We start from the raw sequence: 26,908 nt of genomic DNA on the forward strand, positions 1-26,908 counted from the left end.
TTTCTTAGGTACTTTTTTGGAGCATTTTGAAATGTGTTTTCAATTATTGCAAAACAGACTTTATACAATCAATGAATATACAATAATGTGTTGTTGTTTGGTTGCTAAGTCATGTTCAACTCTTTTTTGACCCCATGGATCGTAGCCTACCAGGCTTCTCAGTCCATTGGATTTCCCAGGCAAGAATACCTAGTGGGTTGCCATTTCCTTCTCCAGGGTATCATCCTGACTAAGGGATTGAACCCGCATCTACTGCATTAGCAGGTGGATTCTTTACGACTGAACAGCCAGGGAAGCCCTAATATAATAATTAGGAAAGACTAATTTTTTTTCAAGTTTGGTTTTTCATGTGTTAAAGGGCTCTTGGCTGCAAAATATTTACTATTGGTGAACAGTTGCATTGGATCTCCTCATTCTTGTTCACGGTTTTCAAACTGAACATGGACATTTGGGTTTTACAGCCGATCTGAAGTTCACCTTGACTGCTGAGACGAAGGCCTGGATGGTTGTCATCGGCCGTCACTGTAACCAAAAATACAGAAGTGAAATGGAAAACATTTTTACACTTGTTGAAGAATTCAGTAAGAAACTGAATCGCCCCATTAAAGACCTAGATGATATTCGAATTGCCATGGCAGCACTGAAGGAAATTAGGGAGCAGCAAATCGCCATTGACTTTCAAGTGGGACCCGTCGAGGTAACTGATAATCACTTATTTATGTGTCAGTAGGAATATCTCCAGATGTTGATGGCTATTCAAGGAAGTATTGACCAGGTCTGGACTGGAGTTACAAATGGATGCTAAACCTATGAACGATGATTCCAGTAATGATGATATCTGACTTTATAGAGTGCCTCATATGGGTTGGATCTCATCCTTTCCTTGGCATCTGAGGTCCCTAAGAGCAGAGCCTGAGATGAGGGTTTCTGCATGAGTGATTTATTGGCAAGTGCTCATGAGAGAAGCAGAGTGAAAGAAACGGGGAAGGACCAGGTTGAGTGTGGGAGGAAGCCATGCGGGGATGTGATCTTAGCTCTAGACTATCAGCCTGACCCTGGAGGCTGTTCTGGAGCATGAAGTGTACCACTCAGTTGACCCCACCTTGAGGCAAGGGGGACTGTCTTTACTCCCCCAAAGAGTTGATCATTGACCATAATCTCCCCATGAGGAGGCTCCTATCAGTTCAGTTCAGTCGCTCAGTTGTGTCTGACCCTTTGCGACCCCATGAATCGCAGCACACCAGGCCTCCCTGTCCATCACCAACTCCCAGAGTTCACTCAGACTCACATCCATCGAGTCAGTGATGCCATCCAGCCATCTCATCCTCTGTCGTCCCCTTCTCCTCCTGCCCTCAATCCCTCCCAGCATCAGAGTCTTTTCCAATGAGTCAACTCTTCACACGAGGTGGCCAAAGTACTGGAGTTTCAGCTTCAGCATCAGTCCTTCCAGTGAACACCCAGGACTGATCTCCTTTAGGATGGACTGTTGGATCTCCTTGCAGTCCAAGGGACTCTCAAGAGTCTTCTCCAACACCACACTTCAAAAGCATCAATTCTTCAGCGCTCAGCCTTCTTTACAGTCCAACTCTCACATTCACACATGACTACTGGAAAAACCACAGCCTTGACTAGACTGACCTTTGTTGGCAAAGTAATGTCTCTGCTTTTCAATATGCTATCTAGGTTGGACAGAACTTTCCTTCCAAGGAGTAGCGTCTTTTAATTTCACGGCTGCAGTCACCATCTGCAGTGATTTTGGAGCCCCCAAAAATAAAGTCTGACACTGTTTCCACTGTTTCCCCATCTATTTCCCATGAAGTGGTGGGACCGGATGCCATGATCTTTGTTTTCTGAATGTTGAGCTTTAAGCCAACTTTTTCACTCTCCACTCTCACTTTCATCAAGAGGCTTTTTAGTTCCTCTTCACTTTCTGCCATAAGGGTGGTGTCATCTGCATATCTGAGGTTATTGATATTTCTCCCAGCAATCTTGATTCCAGCTTGTGTTTCTTCCAGTCCAGCGTTTCTCATGATGTACTCTGCATAGAAGTTAAATAAGCAGGCTGACAATATACAGCCTTGACGTACTCCTTTTCCTATTTGGAACCAGTCTGTTGTTCCATGTCCAGTTCTAACTGTTGCTTCCTGACCTGCATACAGATTTCTCAAGAGGCAGATCAGGTGGTCTGGTATTCCCATCTCTTTCAGAATTTTCCACAGTTTATTGTGATCCACACAGTCAAAAGCTTTGGCATAGTCAATAAAGCAGAAATAGAGGCTCCTATCAGCTGAGGACAATTTTCAAGGGAAAAAGGCAGCTCAATTCCTACAGCCAACATGCCCAACAGCCAGGATGCAAATGTCAGCTGGCAAACAGGACCTGGATGGAGCACTGATGGTGTCCATTCATGAGTTTACTCATATTAACTTGTTTCATCCTTGCTACAACCACCTACATATCCACATGGAAACTCGGGGTCAGAGAAGTCATGCAGTTTTATTAGTGTTGTATATTACTTTTGTTTTTATCATATCTTTTCTAGATGAAAATTCTTTATTAGGAATGGGTTGCTATATTCTTCTATATGAGACTTTTATAACTGTATCATTAAAACAATTTCAGATATAAAATGTTGTCTTTTCATCATGTGTATTAGTTGTTCAGTCATGTCTAAGTCTTTGTGACTCCATGGACTGTAGCCCACCAGGCTGTTCTGTCCATGGAATTCTCCAGGCAAGAATACTAGAGTGAGTTGCCATATCCTCCTTCAGGGGGTCTTCTCAACCCAGGGATGGAGCCCGGGTCTCCTGCATTCAGGTAGACTCTTTAGCATCTGAGCCACAAGGGAAGCCTCCTTTCATCATACTGTAACTTAAATGTCTGGACTTTAACTCTGATGGTCAGGATCATAGCCTTTTATCATATTTTCTGCACTCCGAATTTTGGAAAATTTCAATTTATGGTGAAAATGGTAGAGATGACTTCAGGTTTGTGCCTTTGTTGTGCTGGATCAGGAAATTCACATTTCCATTGTGCTTTTCTTGGGATTTGAAACATCAAGGCAAAGACCCCCTATGTAGCATAGGACCAGGGGAATTTGGACAAGAGGTTTGAAGAAGAGATACAGCAATTGTCAACTCTTACTCCTGACCTGAGAGTTAAGACAAACCCTTGTCAAGTAGTCAAGATCAAGATTCAATCTTTAGTAATGATAGAAGTGATTTGGAAGATCTGGTTTTGTGTTTGGCTCCTATATTCCCACTGTATCTCACCTCCCCCATCTTCCCATCCACCCTATCAGTTCAGTTCAGTTCAGTCGCTCAGTCGTGTCCGACTCTTTGCGACCCCATGAACCGCAGCACGCTAGGCTTCCCTGTCCATCACCAACTCCCGGAGTTTACCCAAACTCATGCCCATTGAGTCAGTGATGCCATCCAATCATCTCATCCTCTGTTGTCCCCTTCTCCTCTTGCCTTCAATTTTTCTCAGCATCACGGTCTTTTCAAAAGCATCAGCTCTTCGCATCAGGTGGCCAAAGTATTGGACTTTCAGCTTCAACATCAGTCCTTCCAATGAACACGCAAGACTGATCTACTTTAGGATGGACTGGTTGGATCTCCTTGCAGTCCAAGGGACTCTTAAGAGTCTTCTCCAACACCACCATTCAAAAGCATCAATTCTTCTGTGCTCCGCTTTCTTTATAGTCCAACTCTCACATCCATACATGACTACTAGAAAAACCATAGCCTTGACTAGACAGACCTTTGTTGGCAAAGTAATGTCTCTGCTTTTGAATATGCTGTCTAATATGCTTTCCTTCCAAGGAGTAATCGTCTTTTAATTTCATGGCTGCAGTCACCATCTGCAGTGATTTTGGAGCCCCCCCCCCCAAATAAAGTCAGCCACTGTTTCCACTATTTCCCCATCTATCTGCCATGAAGTGATGGGACCAGATGCCATGATCTTAGTTTTCTGAATGTTGAGCTTTAAGCCAACTTTTTTACTCTTCTCTTTCACTTTCATCAAGAGGCTCTTTAGTTCTTATTCACTTTCTACCATAAGGGTGGTGTCATTTACATATCTGAGGTTATTGATATTTCTCCTGGCAATCTTGATTCTGCTTGTGTTTCTTCCAGCCCAGCATTTCTCATGATGTACTCTGCATATAAATTAAATAAGCAGGGTGACAATATACAGCCTTGGTGTACTCCTTTTCCTATTTGGAACCAGTCTGTTGTTCCATGTCCATTTCGAACTGTTGCTTCCTGACCTGCATATAGGTTTCTCAAGAAGCAGGTGAGGTGGTCTGGTATTCCCATCTCTTTTAGAATTTTCCACAGTTTATTGTGATCCACACAGTCAAAGGCTTTGGCATAGTCAATGAAGCAGAAATAGATGTTTTTCTGGAACTCTCTTGCTCTTTTGATGATCCAGCAGATGTTGGTGATTGGATCTCTGGTTCCTCTGGTTTCTGATATTCTAAATCAGCTTGAACATCAGGAAGTTCAGGGTTCGCATATTGCTGAAGCCTGGCTTGGAGAATTTTGATCATTACTTTACTAGCGTGTGAGATGAGTGCAATTGTGTGGTAGTTTGAGCATTCTTTGGCATTGCCTTTCTTTGGGGTTGAACTGAAAAGTGATGTTTTCCAGTCCTGTGGCCAGTGCTGAGTTTTCCAAATTTGTTGACATATTGAGTGCAGCACTTTCACAGCATCATCTTTTAGGATTTGAAATAGCTCAACTGGAATTCCATCACCTCCACTAGCTTTTTTCATAGTAATGCTTCCTAAGGCCCACTTGACTTCACATTCCAGGATGTCTGGCTCTAGGTGAGTGATCACACCATCATGATTATCTGGGTCATGAAGATGTATTTTGTACAGCTCTTCTGTGTATTCTTGCCATCTCTTCTTGATATCTTCTGCTTCTGTTAGGTCCTATACACACATGCAGTGGGCTTGTGGACATGAAGTCCCAGAATTGTACTTTCTCATCCATCAGAGAAACACTGGAAAGCTGCCTATCCGTGTTACTTTGTTCAATTTGATTGGTACTGCAGTGTAGACTGGAGGGATGCCTTGAAGGAGAAAGAGGGAGGAAGAAAGACCCTGTGCTAAACACGCCCAAATCAATAATCTTTTCCTCAAATCAACAATCAGGTGTTCATTCTCTGTCTAAGAGGAAGAGTAATGATGGGAGAAGAGGCTAGGGATATTTAGGAAACTTTTTTTCTCATGAAAACCAAACTTTGCTTCATTTTAATTTTCTAGACAAAAGAATAGTCCAGGATTTTTCATCCTTAGGGCAATGGCTTGGCTCAGGGTGTGATTCAAGCATGGCCTCCTATGTTCTACTGTTGGAACCTTTTATCAACAAAGTGGAATACAGTAGAGTTAGAACTGATTCATTATGCTATTCTAAAATTAGCAGTTAAATTGTTTTACATTTTTCATCTACTTAATTTTATAGTCTTCAAATACAATTCAGGGGCCTAAGTAAAAATACCATTTGTTTATATAATGATTTATAGTTTTCAAATGCATTTAAAATGGTATCTTTTCCATATTCATGAAAATCCTGTGACACATCCAGGAAATTTTCCTGTTTTACAGATGAGGGAACTGAAGCTCAGTGGCTCCGTTGCTCGCTTAAGCTTTCCCAAGTTTGCAAGTAGAGAAACTAGAACTCTGGACAGTTGCCCTGTCTTGCTGATTTTTTTTTTTTTTCATTCTGATGCCCTAAAAAGATGACTGTGTGTAGATTTATGCATCTGACTGGCCGAAATCGAATTTTTATTCTTTTTGTAGGAATCCTATACTCTGCTTAACAAATATGGGCTTCTGATAGCAAAGGAAGAGATGGACAAAGTGGATGCCCTGCGTTACTCTTGGGAGAAGCTTCTGGCACGTGCCAGCGAAGTTCAGAATGAGCTAGTCTCACTACAACCCGGTTTCAGGAAAGAGCTTATTGGTACCGTGGAAGTTTTCCTCCAAGACTGTCACCAGTTCTATCAGGACTATGATGTGGTACGACTGTATTTTTGGGGAAGAGTGAATACAGCATACAAAATGTTGATTAAAGCTTACATATCAAATTTAATGAAATCCCTCTAGAAATAGAAATTTTATTTTTATGAGACCAAAGGTATTTCCCTTTCACAATCCTTTCCCCTTCGATTTCATCCAGGATAATTTCAACAGTAAATGGAAATTAAAAAGTGCTGTTTGTATTATTGGTCTCTTACTGAAGTGTTTGGTAGCATTCTAGATTTGTGTAGACAAATATTACTCAATTATAGTTATTGTGATCATCCTTCTCACAGCATTCATCATTCTGAAAATATTGGAGTTGCCCTTGGTGCTGAAGATACAAAAGTGGACAAAACAGATTGAGTCCATATTTTAACTGTATATGAGTTTTGGTGCAGAATCTTCAACTGGGAATACGTTGTTTAAGGAGACCCATTTCCACCAATTATAATGTGCTGCAGAGGGGAAATGTGTAAAGTATAGGGTAAAATATTTATCTATTAATCAGTAACACACCAAAATGAATGAAGTTAGGAGACTGGATTCATGCACCAACTTCATGGTTGAGGAAGCACAGACATGCAGCTTTTCTAAGGTGGCCTAATGTAGGAAAACCTGATTAGAATGTTAATATTACAAGTCACTCTAGACATAGGTGTTAGAGTGGTGAACTCTGTAGGTTGTGTGGCATTAGTGCTTTAGTTCAAACCAGACACTGTGCTTCTTACAATTATTGACCCTTTTTTGTCTGTGTCGCCTAGTAGATGAATACCACGTATTTTTATTTTTTTAAATATAAATTTATTTATTTTAATTGGAGGCTAATTACTTTACAATATTGTATTGGTTTTGCCATACATCAACATGAATCTGCCATGGGTGTACACGTGTTCCCCATCCTGAACCCCCCTCCCACCTCCTTCCCCATACCATCCCTCTGGGTCATCCCAGTGCACCAACACCAAGCATCCTATATCCTGCATCGAACCTGAACTGGCGATTCGTTTCTTACATGATATTATACGTTTCAATGCCATTCTCCCAAATCATCCCACCCTCTCCGTATTTTTGATTTTCAAAATTTCTTGACATATAAAAGTTCTGACATTAACTTGGCTTTTTTGGCCTTGAAAATATTTCAAAATGAGTCACTTTTCTGAGTCCTTTTTTTTTTTAACAAATAAAAAGCTACATTTCCTATCCTATATGTGACATGCATGAAAACAAAATTTGATATTCAAATACATTGAGCTTATAAAATTTGTATGCAAATACTTTATTTTGTCTTATCTTTGAAAACTGTTTATTTCAGAATGGTCCAATGGCTAGTGGCCTGAAACCCCAGGAAGCCAGTGATAGACTTATCATGTTTCAGGTAATCTTTTTAGTTTCTTTGACCTCCTATACAACCAAAACTTCAATGTGTTTTATTTTATTTCCACACTTTTATTTACTTTTCAGCAAGTTTAAATCCTCAAAGGGTACAGTATCACGTGGATTCTGTATTCAATGGCCTTAGCAGGAAGGTTGCTTCATAATTTGGCACGAACCATACCACTGTGTCCATGAGCACGAGTTATGGTTGGGCCTCAGTGATAGCTAGGTTGGTGAAGAATCCTCCTGCAATACAGGAGACCCCGGTCTGACTCCTGGGTCGGGAAGATCCACTGGAGAAGGGATAGGCTACCCACGCCAGTATTCTTGGGCCTCCCTTGTGGCTCCGCTGGTAAAGAATTCACCTGCAATGCGGGAGACCTGGATTTGACCCCTGGGTTAGGAAGATCCCCTGGAGAAGGGAAAGGCTACCCACTTCAGTATCCTGGCCTAGAAAATTCCATGGACTGCATAGTCCGTGGGGTTGCAAAGAGTCGGACATGACTAAGCCACTTTCAAACCATCTTTCCTCAGATTACTCTGGTCTTGTTAGGTTTTCCACCAGGAGTTACTGTGTTGTTCCTTGTTTTGTGCACATAGCACATCCCTTGCCTTTATAGAATTCAGTTTCATCTTGAGCGTATACACCTTCAGTTTTCAGGAGAGCTGTGTGCTCCCTCTGGTTCTGTAGACCCTGCTTATAGCCAGCAAAAATGGTGTTGCCCCACAGCCTGCTAGACATGTTGTCGTTTTAGAGCTCCTGTTCCCAGCAGGCAGCCACAGGGTCCAAGGTGGCTGAAAGAGCTCAGTGTGTTTTAAATACATACTTCCCCACCCCCTTAATATAGAGAAGCTCATTGTGGAATACAGTATATGCTTACTTACCTTTTAAAAACTGTGATTTGGTATGGTTAGAATTAGAATTGGTTCCCATGTAATTAACGGTACTCTTCAGTATTCTTATTTACATGGAATCAGAGATCATGCATGTTTGCTTATTGCTCAGTGTTTTTTTCATTTGCATGTTTATTCACGTGTAAACCATTTTGATGCATTTTCACTTGTATCTTTATTAGAATCAATTTGATAATATCTATCGGAAATACATCACCTATACTGGGGGAGAGGAGCTTTTTGGTCTGCCGGTCACGCAGTATCCTAAGCTTCTCGAAATCAAGAAGCAACTAAATCTTCTTCAGAAAATATACACTCTGTACAACAGTGTCATAGACACTGTAAATAGCTATCATGATATCCTGTGGTCAGAAGTAAATATTGAAAAAATCAACAGTGAACTTTTAGAGTTCCAGAACAGGTGAGAAATTAATGTTTAGCTTGCCCAGAGCTATGGAACCTCAAATGCTTTCTTCTTTGTTGGGTTCTCTTTTCACCCAGATGTTTCAAGAGCACGTTGTGCTTCATTGCTGTTGTCTGTTGACATCACCCTTGTCAAATACTATTTATTAATTCCCCCTGTGTGTACCTGGTGAGACAAGTGCATCCTTTAAACCCAGATGAATCTTTCCAGGGGCTTTTCTGCAGCTTAGAGCTGATTGCTATTTATATTACACTTACCAAACATTTGAAGTTTATGTTAGATGATTTATTTGGAATAAAAGCAAGAGCCCTTTGATCTTTCTACAGCCTTTAAGTATTGAACCTAAAGAAAATGGAGGGTTATTGGTTGTAATTTTCAGCTGATAAGCTGGTACATTCTGCTGTGCTTTGTACTTTGTAGGGTCTCAATATGTGTCTGGAGAATTGAATTGAATTAAGAAGCACCTTCTTTAAAATAATGCCTCTTACCTAATTTTTATGAAGGAATTGAAACTATTAGTCCTGATTGGGAGGAGTGGTCTTGTGTAATGTAAATCCTACAGTTATCCTCTGAGTCATGAGATTTAAAATTGTGGCGGCTGTTCTGGGTGACTGTTTTTGATAGAAATGCCAGGCTTATATTCAACTGACTTTTCATGTTGGCTTTTCTTCGCAGGTGTCGGAAGCTGCCTCGAGCCTTGAAGGACTGGCAGGCCTTTTTGGATCTGAAGAAGACCATTGATGACTTTAGTGAGTGTTGCCCACTGCTGGAGCACATGGCCAATAAGGCCATGATGGAACGGCACTGGGAAAGGATAACAGCTGTCACTGGGCACAGTCTGGATGTGGGGAATGAAACTTTCAAGTTAAGAAATATCATGGAAGCACCTCTTCTGAAATACAAGGAGGAGGTAGAGGTATGATGATAGAGGATAGGATGTCATGGGAGACTGGAAGGTCCCAGGGGACTTATTAGACAGTTTTCCTACCTTATGGACTGTTGGAGAAGGGAATCAGGCTAGGACAATCAAAACTCTTTTCCTGCGAGTCAGCTTTTACTTCTTCAAGAAATGTTTATGTGATACATTGTGTTAAGTGCTGGGGACAGAAGGATGCATTTCTGCCTTCATAGACCATTAAAAATTTGTATCATTAAATAATTGTTCAAATGAAGGTGTAGGTACAAGCTTCAGTAAATGAAGTGTGCTGCTCTATGAGAGCCTGTAATAATGGGGTGGACCTGTATGGTGGTGGAGGAAGGGTGATGAAAATCAAGAAGACTGGTGTGCATGGGCATGACTTCTGGGTGAAGGGGGTGTGCTTATGTGGTGAGGGGGTGAGGGGCTTGGAAAGTGCAGAGAAGGCCGTGTCGGGCGGGTGGAACAGCAGGTGTGAAGGGGCTGAGGTGTAGGTATAGGGGACTGAAAGGCTGGGGTGGCTGAGGTGTGAAGGTGGGGACAGAAGAGTCAGCTGAAGATGGGAGGTGGAGAGGGGCTAGAACTTGCCATCGATTTCAATCTTGGGAGCAATCGTGAGCCCTCTGGGAGATATATTTCGATTAGGGGATGGTGTGGTTAAATTTGCATTTTCTAAAGATCACTCTGGTAGCTGTGAGGAGAAAGGATTGGAAGATGTGAAGGGGCAATCCTAGGAAAACTTACTGGGAGCTTATATGAATATCCCAAGCAAGAGATAATGCATCAGCTGGGAGGGCAGGGAAAGAGGCTGGAGTAGAGGAGAAAAGATTGAAGAGGTCATTAGGAGATAAAACTGGGTAGAATTTGATGATGGAGGGAACGTGATAGGGAAACAGGAGGGGCCAGGGATGAACCCTAGATTTCTTGCTGAGAGATCTAGGTGAATGATGGTGCTTATGACTGAGACGGGGAAAACTGAAAGGGAATCAGGTGGAATGGTAAGGTGCAAAGACCGTGAGCTTGGTTTGGACATCAGTTCGATATTCACAGATTGCATTTCGGGTTCCCTTGATGCATCCAAGCAGAGGAGCCCAGTAGGCAAATGGATGTGGGATTTTCCTGGAGATACAGACGGTTGCTGGCTGCGTGGTCGTGGAAGAACTCATCCCGACAGGGAGTGCAGTGTGAGTCAGGCAGTCGGCAAGGAGGAGTTTGACTAATGGTCCAGGAGAAGACAAGGCTGCAGAGAAGATGGGGAAAGTGACCCAAGAACTAGGAAGATGGCGGTTTCTGTTGATTCCTTCATCTCATACTGCATTGATTCGACTTTAGAGTTAAATCAGAGACACATTAAATTGTTTTCCCCAAACTTTAAAGTTTTTATTTTGTATTGAGATTTAGTCGATTAACAATGTTGTGGTAGTTTCAGGAGAGACATGTTAAATTTTGAGTCTTTTATTAAAGCTGTAAAATTAAAATGTTATTGCATTTCTTTTTAATCCCAATTTTTATTGAGATATAATTGACATTTGACATTGTGTAAATTTAAGGATAATGATTTGATACATTTATCTTGTAATATAATCTTCAGTGTGTTAGCTAACATCTCAATTATCATTTCTTCTACTGGTGGGAACAATTTAGATCTAGTCTTTTAGGAAATTTGATGTTCAGAATACAGTTTTGTTGTCTGTAATCACTGAACTGTGGATTAGATCTCTAGGACTTATTTATCTACTATTTGCAAATAGATAGAACATCTTTACCATTCTCATACCTTCAGCCCCTGGTAACTACCATTTCACTTTCTTTTTTTTCAAGGTTTTTTCTTTCTTTCTTTTTTTTAATATTCCACATATAAGGACTATCCTACAGTATTTAATTTTTTCTCTCTGACTTGTCTCATTTAACCCAATGCCCTCAAGGTCCATCCATGTTGTCACAAATGGCAGGATTTCCTTTTTCCTCATGGCTGAATAGTATTTCACTTTTGCACATCATTTCTGTCATCTTTATTTCTGGAATAGTTTGATGGAAAATTTTACAAATTAGGGTAAATCATTATCTATATATATCTGTAGACACTCTGTTATGTGCTGTGCTTAGTTGCTCAGTCTTGTCCGACTCTTTGTGACCTCATGGACTGTTGCCCACCAGGCTCCTCTGTCCTTGGGATTTCCCTGGCAAGAATGCTGGAGAGGGATACTATTTCCTCCTCCAGAGCATCTTTCCTACCTAGGGATTGAACCCCCATCTCTTATGTCTCCTGCACTGGTAAGCACATTCCTAACCACTAGCACCACCTGGAAGCCTCCAGAGATCTTCCTTTCCACACTGGGAGTCGAACCTGGCCCGCTTGGGTGAAAATCAGGCATCCGAACTGCTACATCATGTGGGAGAGGACATACAATAGTCTGGATCTGGAAATATATAAGTATTTATAGATACATATAAAAGAAGGAGTGAAGACAGGATCTTTGCTGAATTGACTATTCAAGAAGGATGTGTGACTTTCATGTGATTAAATGAGAGCTTTCATTTTTAATAGGACATCTGTATCAGTGCTGTGAAAGAGAGGGACATTGAACAAAAGCTGAAACAAGTGATTAACGAATGGGACAACAAAACATTCACATTTGGCAGCTTTAAAACCCGTGGAGAGCTCCTCCTGAGAGGAGACAGTACGTCAGAAATCATCGCCAACATGGAAGACAGCTTGATGTTACTGGGTTCCCTCCTGAGCAACAGGTAGGACAATCTTTCCCCTGAGATTTGAGAACTGTAATACCAAACACTTCAAGGGAGATTAATTAAGAAACACAACAGTACCCTCTGTTTAATTTATTCAACATCAAAAGTACTTGTTTTAATTTTAGCCCTTGGCACAGCATGGATAATACTGTTTTTATTTCATTATCCTCTCTTTGGGGGATGTGTTGGAGACTCTCAATTGGGCAAAATAACGCAAGATGTAATTAGCCACTTGGATTTTGCAGAGTATTTCAGCTTTGCTGCTGACAAGCCTCATTGCACAGCTGACAGCTCGACAGGCTCTAGATTCCAGAGGGAAAATTATTCTGAATTTTAGAATAATTATTTTACTTCAGAAACCTTTTCATCAACATCTATGGACTAGAAAGTTTTAGTTGTGTACATGCTTTAATGAGGTGACAGATTAAGATGGAGAATGAATGTGATTCATAAAGAGAAGTAAAACAGCACAGACCGAGACCAACCTAATATTTCTGTTCGACAACAGCAGTAGAGAAAGCTACCATACTTTGGACATGTGACCCAGAGACTCATAAATTTAGATTTCTTTGGTTCAGTGCTTCCTCTTGCTCTGTTTGAGAAAATTTTTTTGTTCACCAGGATTTTCTCAAATATAAGGTGATTGTGTAAGTGTTTGAAATGAGTAACTGAGAGTATAAAATTAGGTCTTAGAGATTTAGACCATTGGTAACCTTGAGTCTGCACTGTTGGGTTGGCCAATACGGAAAAACCTTAATGGACAAAACTTAATGGACTTTTTGGCCAATTGACTGATTAGAATTTGGTGATTTTTTAACATGAATTTGGTTACTGTTTACACCCAACCAGAATTAAGGACAGATGGAAGATAACATACCCTATGGAAGTAGAAAAAGTACACATATACCTTAAGTAAACATAGTATTAGGAATGGGTAACTTTTTCTTACCAATGGCACTGAACCCACAGACAGAGTTGTGTGAAGAACAACGTGTTCAACAGAAATTTAGGGAACACCTTTCCTGTGCCGTGGGCTTCCCTAGTGGCTCAGTGGTAAAGGATCCACATGCAATGCAAGAGACTCGAGTTTGATCCCTGAGTTGGGAAAGATTCCCTGAAGAATGAAATGGCAACCCACTCCAGTATTCTTGCCTGGGAAATCCCATGGACAGAGGAACCTCACAGGCTACAGTCCCTGGGGTTGAAGAAGAGTTGGATATGACTTAGCGACTAACCCATCACCACCACCATGTGCCATGTAGTCTTCTGGGTGCATTGGATAGAACAGTGAGTGGAACAAATATCTCTGTTGCTCTGGACCTATATTCTTGTGAAAAGCATGAGTAAAAACCCCAGAAAGATGTGTAGAATATTAAAGCAATCTGTTTAGCACATAAGAATATGGAAATGAAAATTTTATTCACTAATATGACTAATACTTGAGATGACTTCAAGTCCGTTTAATGTTGGACTAGAGAGACCAATAAACAGAGAGGAAAGAGAAGAGGAAAAGCAATGAAAGGAAGTACAATCATGTAGGGTTAGGATTGTCTGCAAATAACAGAAGCGCCATATGCAACACTGCTCGAACAAGACTGAAGTTTGTATCTTTCTCACGTACAAAGAGTCCCAAGGTCAATGGCTCAGGTGGGAGTGTGGCCTCTACCACATCACTGGGGACCCAGGCATTGTCTGACTCACACTGTTTTCCAGGTGTAGCCCTTCTCCTCCATCTATTCTTTATATTCAGTGCTGCTGCTCACTTCTCATCTGGAAAAGTAGTTTCCAGATTTGGCTATACACTAGCCATAGCTTTGTTGTTATTGTTCAGTCGCTCAGTTGTGTCTGACTCTTTGCGACCCCATGGACTGCAGCACGCCAAGCTTCCCTGTCCTTCACCATCTCCTGGAGTTGCTCATGTCCATTGAGTAGGTGATGTCATCCAATCGTCTTATCCTCTGCTGCTGCTGCTAAGTCGATTCAGTTGTGTCCGACTCTGTGCGACCCCAGAGACGGCAGCCTACCAGGCTTCCCCATCCCTGGGATTCTCCAGGCAAGAACACTGGAGTGGGTTGCCATTTCCTTCTCCAATGTATGAAAGTGAAAAGTGAAAGTGAAGTTGCTCAGTCGTTCCCGACTCTTAGCGACCCCATGGACTGCAGCCTACCCGGCTCCTCTGCCCATGGATTTTTCTAGGCAAGAGTACTGGAGTGGGGTGCCATTGCCTTCTCTGGTTTTATCCTCTAGGGAACTTAAAAAAAAAAAAAAATCCTAGTGCTCATGTTGCATCCCAAACTGATTTAATCAGAGTTTCTGGGGGTGGGATCTAGGCAGACATTGGTAGTTTTTCATGTTTGTCAGATAATTACAATATGCAGCTTGGGTTGAGAAATATTGATGTGGAACTTAATCTCCCGATGTACATGGGTGCAAAGGAGGCTGGGAAATTCAATATTTTAACTGGGCATCTGTGAGTGTAGGTAGAAATGGGGTTGTATATTTAAAGAAGAAGGAGAAAAAGATCAAAGGCTTTGGAAGACCACCATCAATTTCTGCCTCAAGAGGAAAATGGGAAGATAGATTAACTATGAAAGAAGCAGAGAAGTGGCAGTCATGTATGGACATGAAGAAATCCTCAAATATATGTGTATACACAGACATGAGTGATGTAGACAGGAGTGGATGGGAAGTTGGAAAGAGGCCCAAAAGAGGGCAGGCTAAAGAGAGAGTCCAGACAGTATCATACTTGAAAATTGAATTAGTTGTTTGGTCCCTTCCAATGATTCCGTAATGGTTCCATATTGCGTGAAAAACCAGATACCCTATGGAAAAGGTACAGAAGTTCAGCAGAGAGAAAGTTATCCCCTTGACTGCAGCAACAAGGACTAGAATGAGTGGAGTCCACTCTAACATCTGATCTGCTTCTTAGATGGCATGTCTCCCACCTCTCTGTGTGTGTTTGTGTGTTGCTCAGTCATGTCTGACTCTTTGTGACTCCTTGGATTGTAGCCCACCAGGCTCCTCTGTCCATGGGATTCTCCAGGCAAGAATACTGGAGCCGGTTGCCATTTCCTACTACAGGGCACCTCTCTATGCTCTGAATCAAAAGGAGGACAAGTCAGTTTAACAGTGCCCAGCATGGAGTCATGAATTAAGCATTCAGTAGCATTGTTTTATTTATTTTTAATATTTTTCATACGAAAACCATGGCTTTATTTTTAAAAATTATTTTAAATTTATTTATTTTTAAATGAAACAAAGATGAATATCTTTCATGATAAAAGGTACAATTCACTAAGAAGATAGAATATACTATTAGACACCTAACAACAAAGAAACAAAGATACATAAAGCAAAAATCAGAAGAAACATAAGGGAAAAGAAAAACATACAATCACAGTGAGACATGTTAACATTTCTCTGAGAATATTTTATCAAGTGCAGAAAAAATAAGAGTAGGAGCATCGTGAATAATGTCATTAATAATTTAAATATAATAGATTTCTACTTATATTAATCTTATATCCTATACAAATATGGTAACATCATTTAAAAAGCAGAAACATAATTAGAGTTGTAATGAAATATGTGAAAATCAGGATTTTTAAAAACCTCTTTAGTTTGAAAACAACAAACATGAAATACCCCAAATCCCAAAATTCTTAATGTGTTTCTCATCTTAGGTACAATATGCCATTCAAAGCCCAGATTCAAAAGTGGGTACAACACCTTTCCAACTCAGCAGACATAATTGAGAGCTGGATGATGGTGCAAAACTTGTGGATCTACCTAGAAGCCGTCTTTGTGGGAGGAGACATTGCCAAGCAACTTCCCAAGGTCTTAGAAATTTCTCTGTGATTTCATTAGGTTTTTAACTTCGAGAACTAATAGCTCATTATCCCTTTAAAAATGCAAAAATATTTCTACCTCTATTGAACCACCCCTTCTCCAATCTTTTTGTTGTTGTTGTCAAACTATTCTTTGCACAATCACACCCCAATAAAGTGAAGTTTTAAAAAAAAAAAAAAGAGAGAGAGAGAAAAATTGTGGAAGAGAGGGGCATGGAAATAAGAGTAAGAATGCTTTAAAATCATGAAGTTTTATAGGAAATGGAGGGTTAAAAATTAAAGAATGAATGCCTGCATAATTGATATACTTCTTCAGATAATTTGAAGGTGGAAATTGGAACACTGTGGAATTACAGAGTTGTTATCTTGACAATGGTAGGATAATTTGTTCTATTACTGACAGCTTAAAATAACTCACACTATAAAATATACCCAATTATATCTGTAGTGTAAAATTGAGGGGCGGGAATCTGCAAGGAAAAACTCCCAAACAACACGGGCCTCTTATCAAGATGTTGAGTATGTTTTTTCTCAACAAATTGTAATCATATCACTACGTATGGAGTATATTTTGAGATTAACATTTTTTCTTTTTTACCAGATTTCAAGGAGTCTTGTCCAATTACCTTAAATTGGTTGCAAAATTATAACATTTTAACAATAAGAGTTTTAGAAGCATGATAATGTTGAGTGCTCACTTTGGTTTCCTTAGCTTTCTCTTTGGTTAGCTTTCAGTTTAATTATAGAGGACAGATCTATTATCAGATTTATGTGTGTGTGTGGCTACCAATGAAATATATCCATTCATTAAAATTTTAAGTATTTATTTTTGCACTTATATTTGGGCATGTTTTTCTTCTTGATTGGTGAAGAAGAGTCTCAAATTGGACTTAATAATGGAAACTTTCACATATAATGTTGGAGGAGCTAGGTGGAGTTTCTTGGTCTCATATTTGATATATGTGCTCATTGGTAAAATGCAGAAAATTTTAAGAAAGAAAATAAAAAGTATTCCTACTCTCTCAAAATAAACTGTGCATTTTCCATTTTCCCCAAAAAAGTCTATTCAAAAATATTTCAAAATATTAAGGTTATATTATAATTAATTTTAATTATAAAAATTTAAAATGTCCATTTTTCTAAATACACAAATGATTCAATGCTCAGTGTAGAAAGCTTGAAAAGCATAAGATTCGTTTAATTTGGAGATAATTGAAAACAATTGGGAGGGTCCTTTTCTCCCAGATTATCTTATATTGTATTATTATTTTTATATCTAATTCCTGTTTTCAGTTAACATAATGTCAGTCCCAGGTTTGAGCTGAAGATTATTTAAGAAGGAATCAGTTCAGTTCAGTTCAGTTGCTCAGATGTGTCCCACTCTTGCGACCCCATGGGCTGCAGCACGCCAGGCTTCCCTGTCCATCACCAACTCCCGGAGCTTGCTCAAAATAATGTCCATCGAGTCGGTGATGCCATACAACCATCTCATCCTCTGTCATCCCCTTCTTCAGCCTTCAGTCTTTCCCAGCATCTGGGTCTTTTCCAAGGAGTCAGTTTTTCACATCAGGTGGCCAAAGTATTGGAGCTTCAGCTTCAGCATCAGTCCTTCCAATGAATATTCAGGACTGATTTCCTTTAGGATTGGCTGTTTGGATCTCCTTGTAGTCCAAGGGACTCTTGAGAGTCTTCTCCAATACCACAGATCAAAAGCATCAATGCTTCAGTGCTCAGCTTTTTTTATGGTCCAGCTCTCACATCCATACATGAAGGATGCTATGGTGCAAACGGCCCAGGAGAAATTGAAATAGAGCACATCTAACATTTCAGGTGTATGCGGATATCCAGACTGGTCAGAAGTCCATCCTTAGAGGGAGGTACGTGAAACACTCTATCCTTGGGGTCACAGACGTGTCCAAGTGTGCTTTCTTACCTTGTTCTCATAGGAAGCCAAGCGCTTTTCCAATATTGATAAATCTTGGGTGAAGATCATGACTCGGGCACATGAGATGCCTAATGTGGTTCAGTGCTGTGTTGGAGATGAGACCATGGGACAGCTGTTACCACACTTGCTGGACCAGTTGGAAATCTGCCAGAAATCCCTTACGGGGTAAGTTCACTGGGTTTGTGAAGGCTCTTAGCATCCTAGAGATGAAAGGGACCAGAGAAACTAGACGGGATTAGCCAATTGGTTTCCTTTTGCTTAGACTTTAATCATGACCAACATTGTGGCATAGATAAAACTGAGCATTTGGAGCTTTACCCACGCTCCAATCAGTTACTATTAATGGATTTCTCTGCTGTTGAAATTATAAGATTAACAGCTTCTTCTATCACTGGGACAAGATCTTGCAAATATTTTCATACAGTCCTTGTTTTTAAAATGAATATATCTGTTTTTCTGATATCTTTCTTGGATAAACATCTGAAGAAGCAAATTATTTCATTAAACTCAACTAAGAACAAGATAGAGAACTGAGAAGATGGATGGTGACTGCAGCCATGAAATTAAAAGATGCTTTCTCTTTGGAAGAAAAGATATGACCAACCTAGACAACATTTTAAAAAGCAGAGACATTACTTTGCTGACGAATGTTCATCTAGTCAAAGCTATGGTTTTTCCAATAGTCATGTATGGATGTGAGAGCTTAAGGAAAGCTGAGCACTAAAGAATTGATGCTTTTGAACTGTGGTGTTGGAGAAGACTCTCAAGAGTCCTTTGGACTGCAAGGAGATCCAACCAGTCAGTCCTAAAGGAAATCAGTCCTGAATATTCATTGGAAGGACTGATGCTGAAGCTGAAGCTCCAATACTCTGGCCACCTGATGCAAAGAACTGACTCATTGGAAAAGATCCTGATGCTGGGAAAGATTAAAGGCAGAAGGAGAAGGGGGCAGCAGAGGATGAGATGGTTGGATGGCATCACCAACTCGCTGGATATGAGTTTGAGAAAGGTCAGGAAGTGAGTGAAGGACAGGGAAGCCTGGTTTGCTGAGGTCCATGGGGTCACAGATTCGGACACCACTGAGTGACTGACCTGTCTAACTGAAGAACAAGATGAACTGTGTAGTATACACAAGCAGTCAGGATTATACAAAAACAAGAGCCCAACCTAATACCTGTCAATATATGCCGACACACCCACAGTGATGTATGTGGAGGCTGGATGAATTCCAAGAGTAATAAATAATTTTCTCACTCTTTGGTTAATCATGGTAAAATCACTGAAGTAGAAATATGTTAAATATAGAAATGAAAGTGCAGCAAAATAGGGTGATGATAGAACAGAAAACATTCACTGGGTTTTGGTAGCTCCTGGAGGCAGAGAACAGAGTCAAACCCATCCTTCCATGTAGATGGATTTTGCTTCTGCTTCAGCGATTGATTCATTGGATTCTTTTAAGATACAGTCCTGTGACTTCCTTGGTGGTCCAGTGGTTAAGACTGAGCTCCCAGTGCAGGGGGCCTGGGTTCGATCCCTGGTTGGGGAACTAGACCCCACATGCTGCAACTAAGATCCTGTGTTCTGAAACCAAGATCCAGCATAGCTAAATTAAAAAAAAAAGAGATAGAATCCTGAGAACTGGAATTGTCAGCCTTTAGCTGACATCGCATGACACTTGCAAACAAAACAAACACAAAACCAAAAAAACTCCCTCTGTGTAATTTTTCCTGTCCTCTACAAAATACAAACATTTTCAGGTGAAGTCAAATATATGCATTATATTTGTGAAAAATGAATAAATTCTATCAGTCTTGGAAAAAATACAGTCTCCCAATAGAATATGCAATCCCACTTGGCAAAATTAGTAACAAAAGAAAACAGAACAAAGCAGACTTTGCGTGGGAAAATTAGTTTCTCTCAAAGTCTTTTCCCTGTTTCCATCCAAATTAATGTATTCCTAGAAAGGCTAGTTTTGTGTGTTTATGAAGTTTACCTTTTCCTCCCCACTTAGATACTTGGAGAAAAAACGACTTTGCTTTCCCCGGTTCTTCTTCGTCTCGGACCCCGCTCTCCTGGAGATTCTGGGTCAGGCATCAGACCCACATACGATACAAGCCCATTTACTGAATGTGTTCGACAACATTAAGACTGTCAAGTTCCATGAAAAGGTTTGCCTAATTCTCTTTGATGGCTGGTGATTTACATATCCTGGAATCTCAACTGTCTTTATTAATAGCTCTCCAATAGTGTTTTAAGGATTACCTCCCTTTCCATTAAGCATTAGCAAATGACTAAAAAGATACATTTGGGCCCTGTTTGCCTTCAGACCTTGTGATGTTATAATATCTAAAGTATAGATGTGAATAACAAATCATTTAAATCTGAGAACACATGTATACCTGTGGCGGATTCATTTTGATATTTGGCAAATCTAATACAGTTATGTTAAGTTTAAAAATAAAATAAAATTAAAAAAAAAAAAAATCCTCTCCCATCAGTTTCACCATGCAGTGGCTCTGAAAGCAACGATTGTAACAATGACCTGACCACATAAATGAACTTAACATATTGTAACTTCTACTGGGTTTCCATTCATGGTAATATTTAAAACATGAGATTTAAAATATCATTAGTTCTTAATATATATCAATAACTCTAAGTTCTTAATAATTTCTAATTGAAGTTTTTTTCCAGATGTCTAATAAAATATTAATGGACTAAAAAAAAAAAAAAAAAGAATGCTTCGTATGTGGCATTCGTGGCTTTACATGTCAAGTTAATTGTTTAGAAATTTGACACAGCAAAAAAGCTGTTAATAATTGTTTATCAAAGTGCTTTGATTGAACAGAATTGCCACAGTTGTTTGATTATTTTATTTTATCTTTGTTGTTGTTCAGTTGATAAATTGTGTCCGACTCTTTGCAGCCCCAGGGACTACAGCATGCCAAGCTCCTCTGTCTTTCACTACCTCCTGGAGCTTGCTCAAACTCATGTCCATTGAGTCGGTGATGCCATCCAACCATCTCATCCTCTGTCGTCCCCTTCTTCTGCCTTCAATCTTTCCCAGCATCAGGGTCTTTTCCAATGAGTTGGTTCTTCACATCAGGTGGCCAGAGTATTGGAGCTTCAGCTTCAGCATCAGTCCTTCCAGTGAATAGTCAGCATTTATGTCCTTATCTATTTTATTTTTATTTTATTTTATGGCTGCACTGCATGGCATGTGGGAGTTCCCAGACCAGGAACTGAACCCAGGGCATGGCTGTGAAAGCACTAAATCCTAACCACTGGACCACCAGGAAATTCCCTGATTTAATTGTTTTAATGAGGCTTTGGACAGTTTTGATATAATGATCCTCCATGTTTTTCATCAGGCTCCATTGAAAACTTTTCTTTTTTTTTTTTTTCAAACACTCTGAATAAGTTTCAAGAATGGTGACATTCATGAGACCCAAAAGAAGTCATTCAATGTGAGGAAAACTACATTTGCATGGCTGCTAGAAGAGATTATCTAATTCACCCCTTCACCCCCAAATTCCCTACAAAATGACCCTTCCAGCTGGATAACATACTCAATTCCTCTATGGTGCTTCATACAAACCTCAGTATTATTTATCTGTTCATCCTAGAATGCAGTTCACATCTGTTGAGCAAATACCATAGACTGGGTGTTGTGCTTAGCAGTGGGAATATACCACCCTGGGGAACTCGTGTTCTGGTGGGGTCTGCAGAATGCAGCTTCTACAGCGGTAGAGTTAGTTCATTGTGTGCACGTATGTGCCCAGTCATGTCTGACTCTTTGTCACCCCATGGGTTTTAGCCCACTAGGCCCCTCTTTCCATGGAATTTTCCAGGTAAGAATATTGCAGCGGGTTGCCTTTTCTTCTCCAGGGATTCTTCCTGACCCAGGGATTGAAACTTTGTCTCTTGTGTCCCCTACATTGGCAGGTGGATTCTTGGAAGCCATTAGAAGCCAGTCTTTTAACCTCTCACTGGCATAATGTCAGTCCTGGGGTTCCGAGGAAGAATATATTGCAACCCATATTGCAGCTGTTTTTATGCAGCACAACATTCAAGAGAAATTTGGCCATTAAACTGTTGATATTTTTGATTTGCTGTGCTCATGTGTTAGTCGCTCAGTTGTGTCTGCCTCTTTGCAACCCCATGGACTGTAGCCCACCAGGCTCCTTTGTCCAAGGGATTCTCCAGCTAAGAATACTAGAGTGGGTTGCCATTTCCTTCTCCAGGGGATCTTCCCAACCCAGGGAGTGAACCTGGCTCTCCTGTATTGCAGGCAGATTGTTTACCATCTGAGCCACCAGGGCAGCTCCTGCAACCCACTCCATTATTCTTGCTTGGAGAATCCCATGGACAGAGGAGCCTGGCAGGCTACAGCCCTTAGGGCTGCAGAGAGTTGGACATGACTGAGCATAGCATGCATGCATGTGTTCATGTGATGCACAAGCATGGGAATGCCTGTCAGGGAGCCCTAACCTGTAAGTGAGGGGTATACCAGAAGGCTTCCTGCAGGAGACCATGATGTTTGAACTGGTTTTTGGAAGGGGAGTGAAACATCTCAGGCAGGTGGGGACGGGACACCCCTGACCTCTGCTTAGAGCAAGGGCAAGTGCAAGGGCCCTGGGGTATGGGCAGCCTGGGATGTCAGAAGTGTGAGTATGTGAGCAGTGTATTACTTTCTTAGGGCTTCCATGAATTAAAACAGAAAATTATTCTCTCGTGTTTCTGGAGGCTAGACATCCAAACTAAGATGTTGGCAGGGTTGATTCCTACTGGAGGCTCTGAGGGAGGGTCCGCCTGTCTCTTAGTTCTGCTGGTGGTCAGCAATCCTTGGTGTTCCTTGTGTGTGGACACACCACTTCCATCCCCACCTTTGTCTTCATAAGACTTTCTCTGTGTGTGTCTGCATCTAGCTCTCCTTCTTCTTCTAAGGATACCAGTTATTGGATTTGAGTCCACTGCCATTCAAGGTGACCTCATCTTGAGTACATCTGCAAACACCCTATTTCCAAATAAAGTCTCATTCACAGGTACTAGGGGCTTCCTTTGTGGCTCAGATGGTGAATAATCTGCTACAATTCAGGAGACCCAGGTTTGATCCCTGGGTTGGGAAGATGTCCTGAAGAAGGAAATGGCTACCCAGTCCAGTATTCTTTCCTGCCTGGAGAATTCCATGGACAGAGGAGTCTGGCAGGCTACAGTCCATGGGGTCGCAAAGAGTTGGACATGACTGAGTGGATGCCATGCATGGTCTGTTCACAGTTACTAGGACTTGAGGCTTCAATATATATTTTGGAGGACACAGTTGAACCCACAACACAGGCTGATGAGCAAAGGGAAAAGGAGGAGAAAGAGGCATGGACCATATTCCAGAGGGCCAAGTGTATTATACTATGGGATGTACTTCATCATGAATGTGACAAAAGGCAGGGGAGGTTTTCAGCAGAGAAGTGGCCTGATTTGTGTTTCAGAAAGATCTTCTGTGTCAGGGTAGGAGTTGGAATGGAATGGGGGGGCAAGGAAATCAGTGTTGAAAGTGATTGCAAAGTCAGGATGGAAAAGGCTGAGTTGTTACAACAAAGGGCATTAGTGGAGTGTGAGAAGAGACAGTGTGGATTGAATGGTTAAAAAAAAAAAAATCAATGTTTCTTGTAGATCTACTGGATCTATGGGTTGAATGAAGGGATTGAATTGGCTGGGAGGTTTTGCTTGATTAAATCCTTGCTGCTCAAATCCTTCTGCTTTAGCCCCAGGACTTTATGGTCCCAGAGCAAAGCTTCTCATTGTCTGATTGTACATTGAAGATAATTGAAACATCCTCGTTTTCAGCCTCTGTTCATAGCAATTACTGCTTAAAAATAAGTAGCATTGCTTTTTTCCCCCTTGTTGCTGTTTCTGCCATAAGGTTTCTAATGATGAGGAGTTGATCCTGGTTTTGTGGATCCTAAATCTTATAATATTATAAATACAAATTTATATTCAGGACCTAGAAGGTTGTGCAAGGAGGGACCCTGAAACTCAAGGCTCATCAGCTTCTTGGTAGATAACTTCTGTGGACAACTCAGGAGCATTTAATTAATGCAAACTAATCTGAGCCCAAGGGAACAATATTCCATTTATTAGAGCACAAAAACAAAACAAACATTTGCCTTTATTTTATAATTGGCATCATAGTTGTTCCTCAGTAACTGTGAGAGGATTGGTTCCAGGACACTGGAGAATACCAAAATTTGTGAAGGCTTAAGTCTCTTATATAAAATGTGATAGTATTTGAATATACCTATGGGTTGCTCCTTGGAAGGAAAGCTATGACAAACCTAGACAGCATATTAAAAAGCAAAGACATCACTTTGCTGATAAAGGTCTGTATAGGCAAAGCTATGGTTTTTCTAGTTGTCATGTATGGATGTGAGAGTTGGATCATAAAGAAGGCTGAGCACTGAAGAACTGTTACTTTTGAATTGTGGTGTTGGAGAAGACTCTTGAGAATCCCTTGGACAGCAAGGAGATCAAACCAGTCCATCCTAAAGGAAAAAAACCCTGAATATTCATTGGAATGACTGATACTGAAGCTGAAGCTCCAATTCTTTGGCCATGTAATGAGAACTGACTCATTGGAAAAGACCCTGATGCTGGGAAAGACTGAAGGCCAAAAGAGAAGGGGGCAGTAGAAGATGAGATGGTTAGATAGCATCAATGACTCAATGGACACCGATGTGAGCAAACTCCAGGAGATGGTGAAGGACAGAGGAGCCTGGCATGCTGCAGTCCACGGGGTCACAAAGAATTGGACACAGCTAAGTGACTGAACAACCACAATGCATAGTCCCTAGATTATTTACCATATAAGGTAAATCCTGTGTAAATAGTTGCCAGTATGTGGCAAATTCAAGTTTTGCTTTTTGGAACTTTCTGGAATTTTTTTCCAAATATTGTTGATCAGAGGTTGTTTGGGTTCTTGGATTTGGAACTCATGGATGTGGAGAGCCAACTATATTTTGCTTAATTGGCATGAATGGCTGGTAAGGTGAGTAGGAAAGTAAGACAGTCAGGATTTTTAAGGACTAATTGGAAACAGGAAGTTTAGTCTCAGAGATCTGTCTTCCAACGCTGCACGCAGTGGGTAGCGCAGCACCACCTGAACTGTGTTTTGAACTCCAAATGCTGCAGACATTCTCATTATGCCGTACTGCATGGAAATGAAAGTGATATCACCAGACTAGGAGCTGGGTTTGCATTAGAATATATTATGTGCAACCAACAGCCTCTGTAAAGAGCATAATGTTTAGTGTAGAATTGGAATCACCATGTGAGATGTTTGCATTGATCATTTTGACCAGGTGATTGCTAAGGTCAGATCAGATCAGATCAGTTGCTCAGTCGTGTCCAACTCTTTGCGACCCCATGAATCGCAGCACGTCAGGCCTCCCTGTCCATCACCAACTCCCAGAGTTCACTCAGACTCACGTCCATCGAGTCAGTGATGCTATCCAGCCATCTCATCCTCTGTCGTCCCCTTCTCCTCTTGCCCCCAATCCCTCCCAGCATCAGAGTATTTTCCAATGAGTCAACTCTTCGCATGAGGTGGCCAAAGTACTGGAGTTTCAGCTTTAGCATCATTCCTTCCAAAGAAATCCCAGGGCTGATCTCCTTCAGAATGGACTGGTTGGATCTCCTTGCAGTCCAAGGGACTCTCAAGAGTCTTCTCCAACACGACAGTTCAAAAGCATCAATTCTTCGGTGCTCAGCCTTCTTCACAGTCCAACTCTCACATCTATACATGACCACAGGAAAAACTATAGCCTTGACTAGACAAACCTTTGTTGGCAAAGTAATGTCTCTGCTTTTGAATATGCTATCTAGGTTGGTCATAACTTTCCTTCCAAGGAGTAAGCATCTTTTAATTTCATAAGGTCAATCCTTATCAAAGCTGGTGGTATGGATGGCTGACTCTCAGAGAGTCCCGTTTTATCTGGGGAAACTTTAGAGGCTTTTTGATGATCACATTTGTATTGAATATTTCTTTTACAAAACAAAATTTTCCTTCTTAAGCATAGAGTATTTGAAATTGATTTAGTATTCCCTTTTTGATTTCATGGCTATCTTTTGAAAAAATTGTTTTGAAATTGAATTGGTATCATCCTTTGCCTTTTATTTTATAATATATAGCTTAAATTTCTACAGGAAGGATAACATTGACAAGAGGGCAATGGAGAAATTCATTCTTTATATAAATATAGCTTTTCTTGGGCTTCTAACACAGATCTATGATCGCATTCTGTCAATTTCCTCTCGAGAGGGTGAGACAGTTGAATTGCATAAACCTGTGATGGCAGAGGGCAATGTGGAAGTTTGGCTTAATTCTCTCCTGGAGGAATCTCAGGCCTCATTACATCTTGTGATTCGCCAGGCAGCAGCAAATATTCAAGAAACAGGTTTCCAACTGATTGAATTTCTTTCTTCCTTCCCTGCTCAGGTCAGTGTATTGAAATTGGAAAGTATTTTTTTTTTTTAACAGAAGAGTCATTTTAGATCTTATTTGTTGTCTATTATAAATGACACAACTGACTATAATTTAACTCCAGAATAATATTGAGATTTTCATAAGAATCTGTTAAATATAGATAAGTTTAAAGATTTCAACTACAGATTGTTGCTGTTATATATCTATGTTTTTACATATATATTTATGCTATAGAAATATTGGTAT

At 40.5% G+C, this 26,908-nt stretch overlaps 1 protein-coding gene and 1 pseudogene across 1 annotated transcript in view; one reads left to right on the forward strand and one right to left on the reverse strand.

The window, feature by feature from the left end:
* The window catches only part of DNAH5 (dynein axonemal heavy chain 5), a 270,204-nt gene that overhangs the window by 67,446 nt on the left and 175,850 nt on the right, over window positions 1–26,908 (forward strand). Inside the window, exons 24-33 of the mRNA XM_055554828.1 lie at window positions 462–697; window positions 5,810–6,028; window positions 7,344–7,406; window positions 8,482–8,720; window positions 9,399–9,639; window positions 12,188–12,387; window positions 16,074–16,227; window positions 18,185–18,348; window positions 20,195–20,351; window positions 26,462–26,674. Coding sequence (XP_055410803.1) covers window positions 462–697; window positions 5,810–6,028; window positions 7,344–7,406; window positions 8,482–8,720; window positions 9,399–9,639; window positions 12,188–12,387; window positions 16,074–16,227; window positions 18,185–18,348; window positions 20,195–20,351; window positions 26,462–26,674 — 1,886 coding nt within the window. The remainder of the gene's footprint in view (window positions 1–461; window positions 698–5,809; window positions 6,029–7,343; window positions 7,407–8,481; window positions 8,721–9,398; window positions 9,640–12,187; window positions 12,388–16,073; window positions 16,228–18,184; window positions 18,349–20,194; window positions 20,352–26,461; window positions 26,675–26,908) is intronic.
* Window positions 7,498–8,147, reverse strand: LOC129633114 (60S ribosomal protein L35a-like; annotated as a pseudogene).

The sequence above is a fragment of the Bubalus kerabau genome, chromosome 18 (assembly GCF_029407905.1).
Source record: "Bubalus kerabau isolate K-KA32 ecotype Philippines breed swamp buffalo chromosome 18, PCC_UOA_SB_1v2, whole genome shotgun sequence".
NCBI lineage: Eukaryota > Metazoa > Chordata > Mammalia > Artiodactyla > Bovidae > Bubalus > Bubalus kerabau.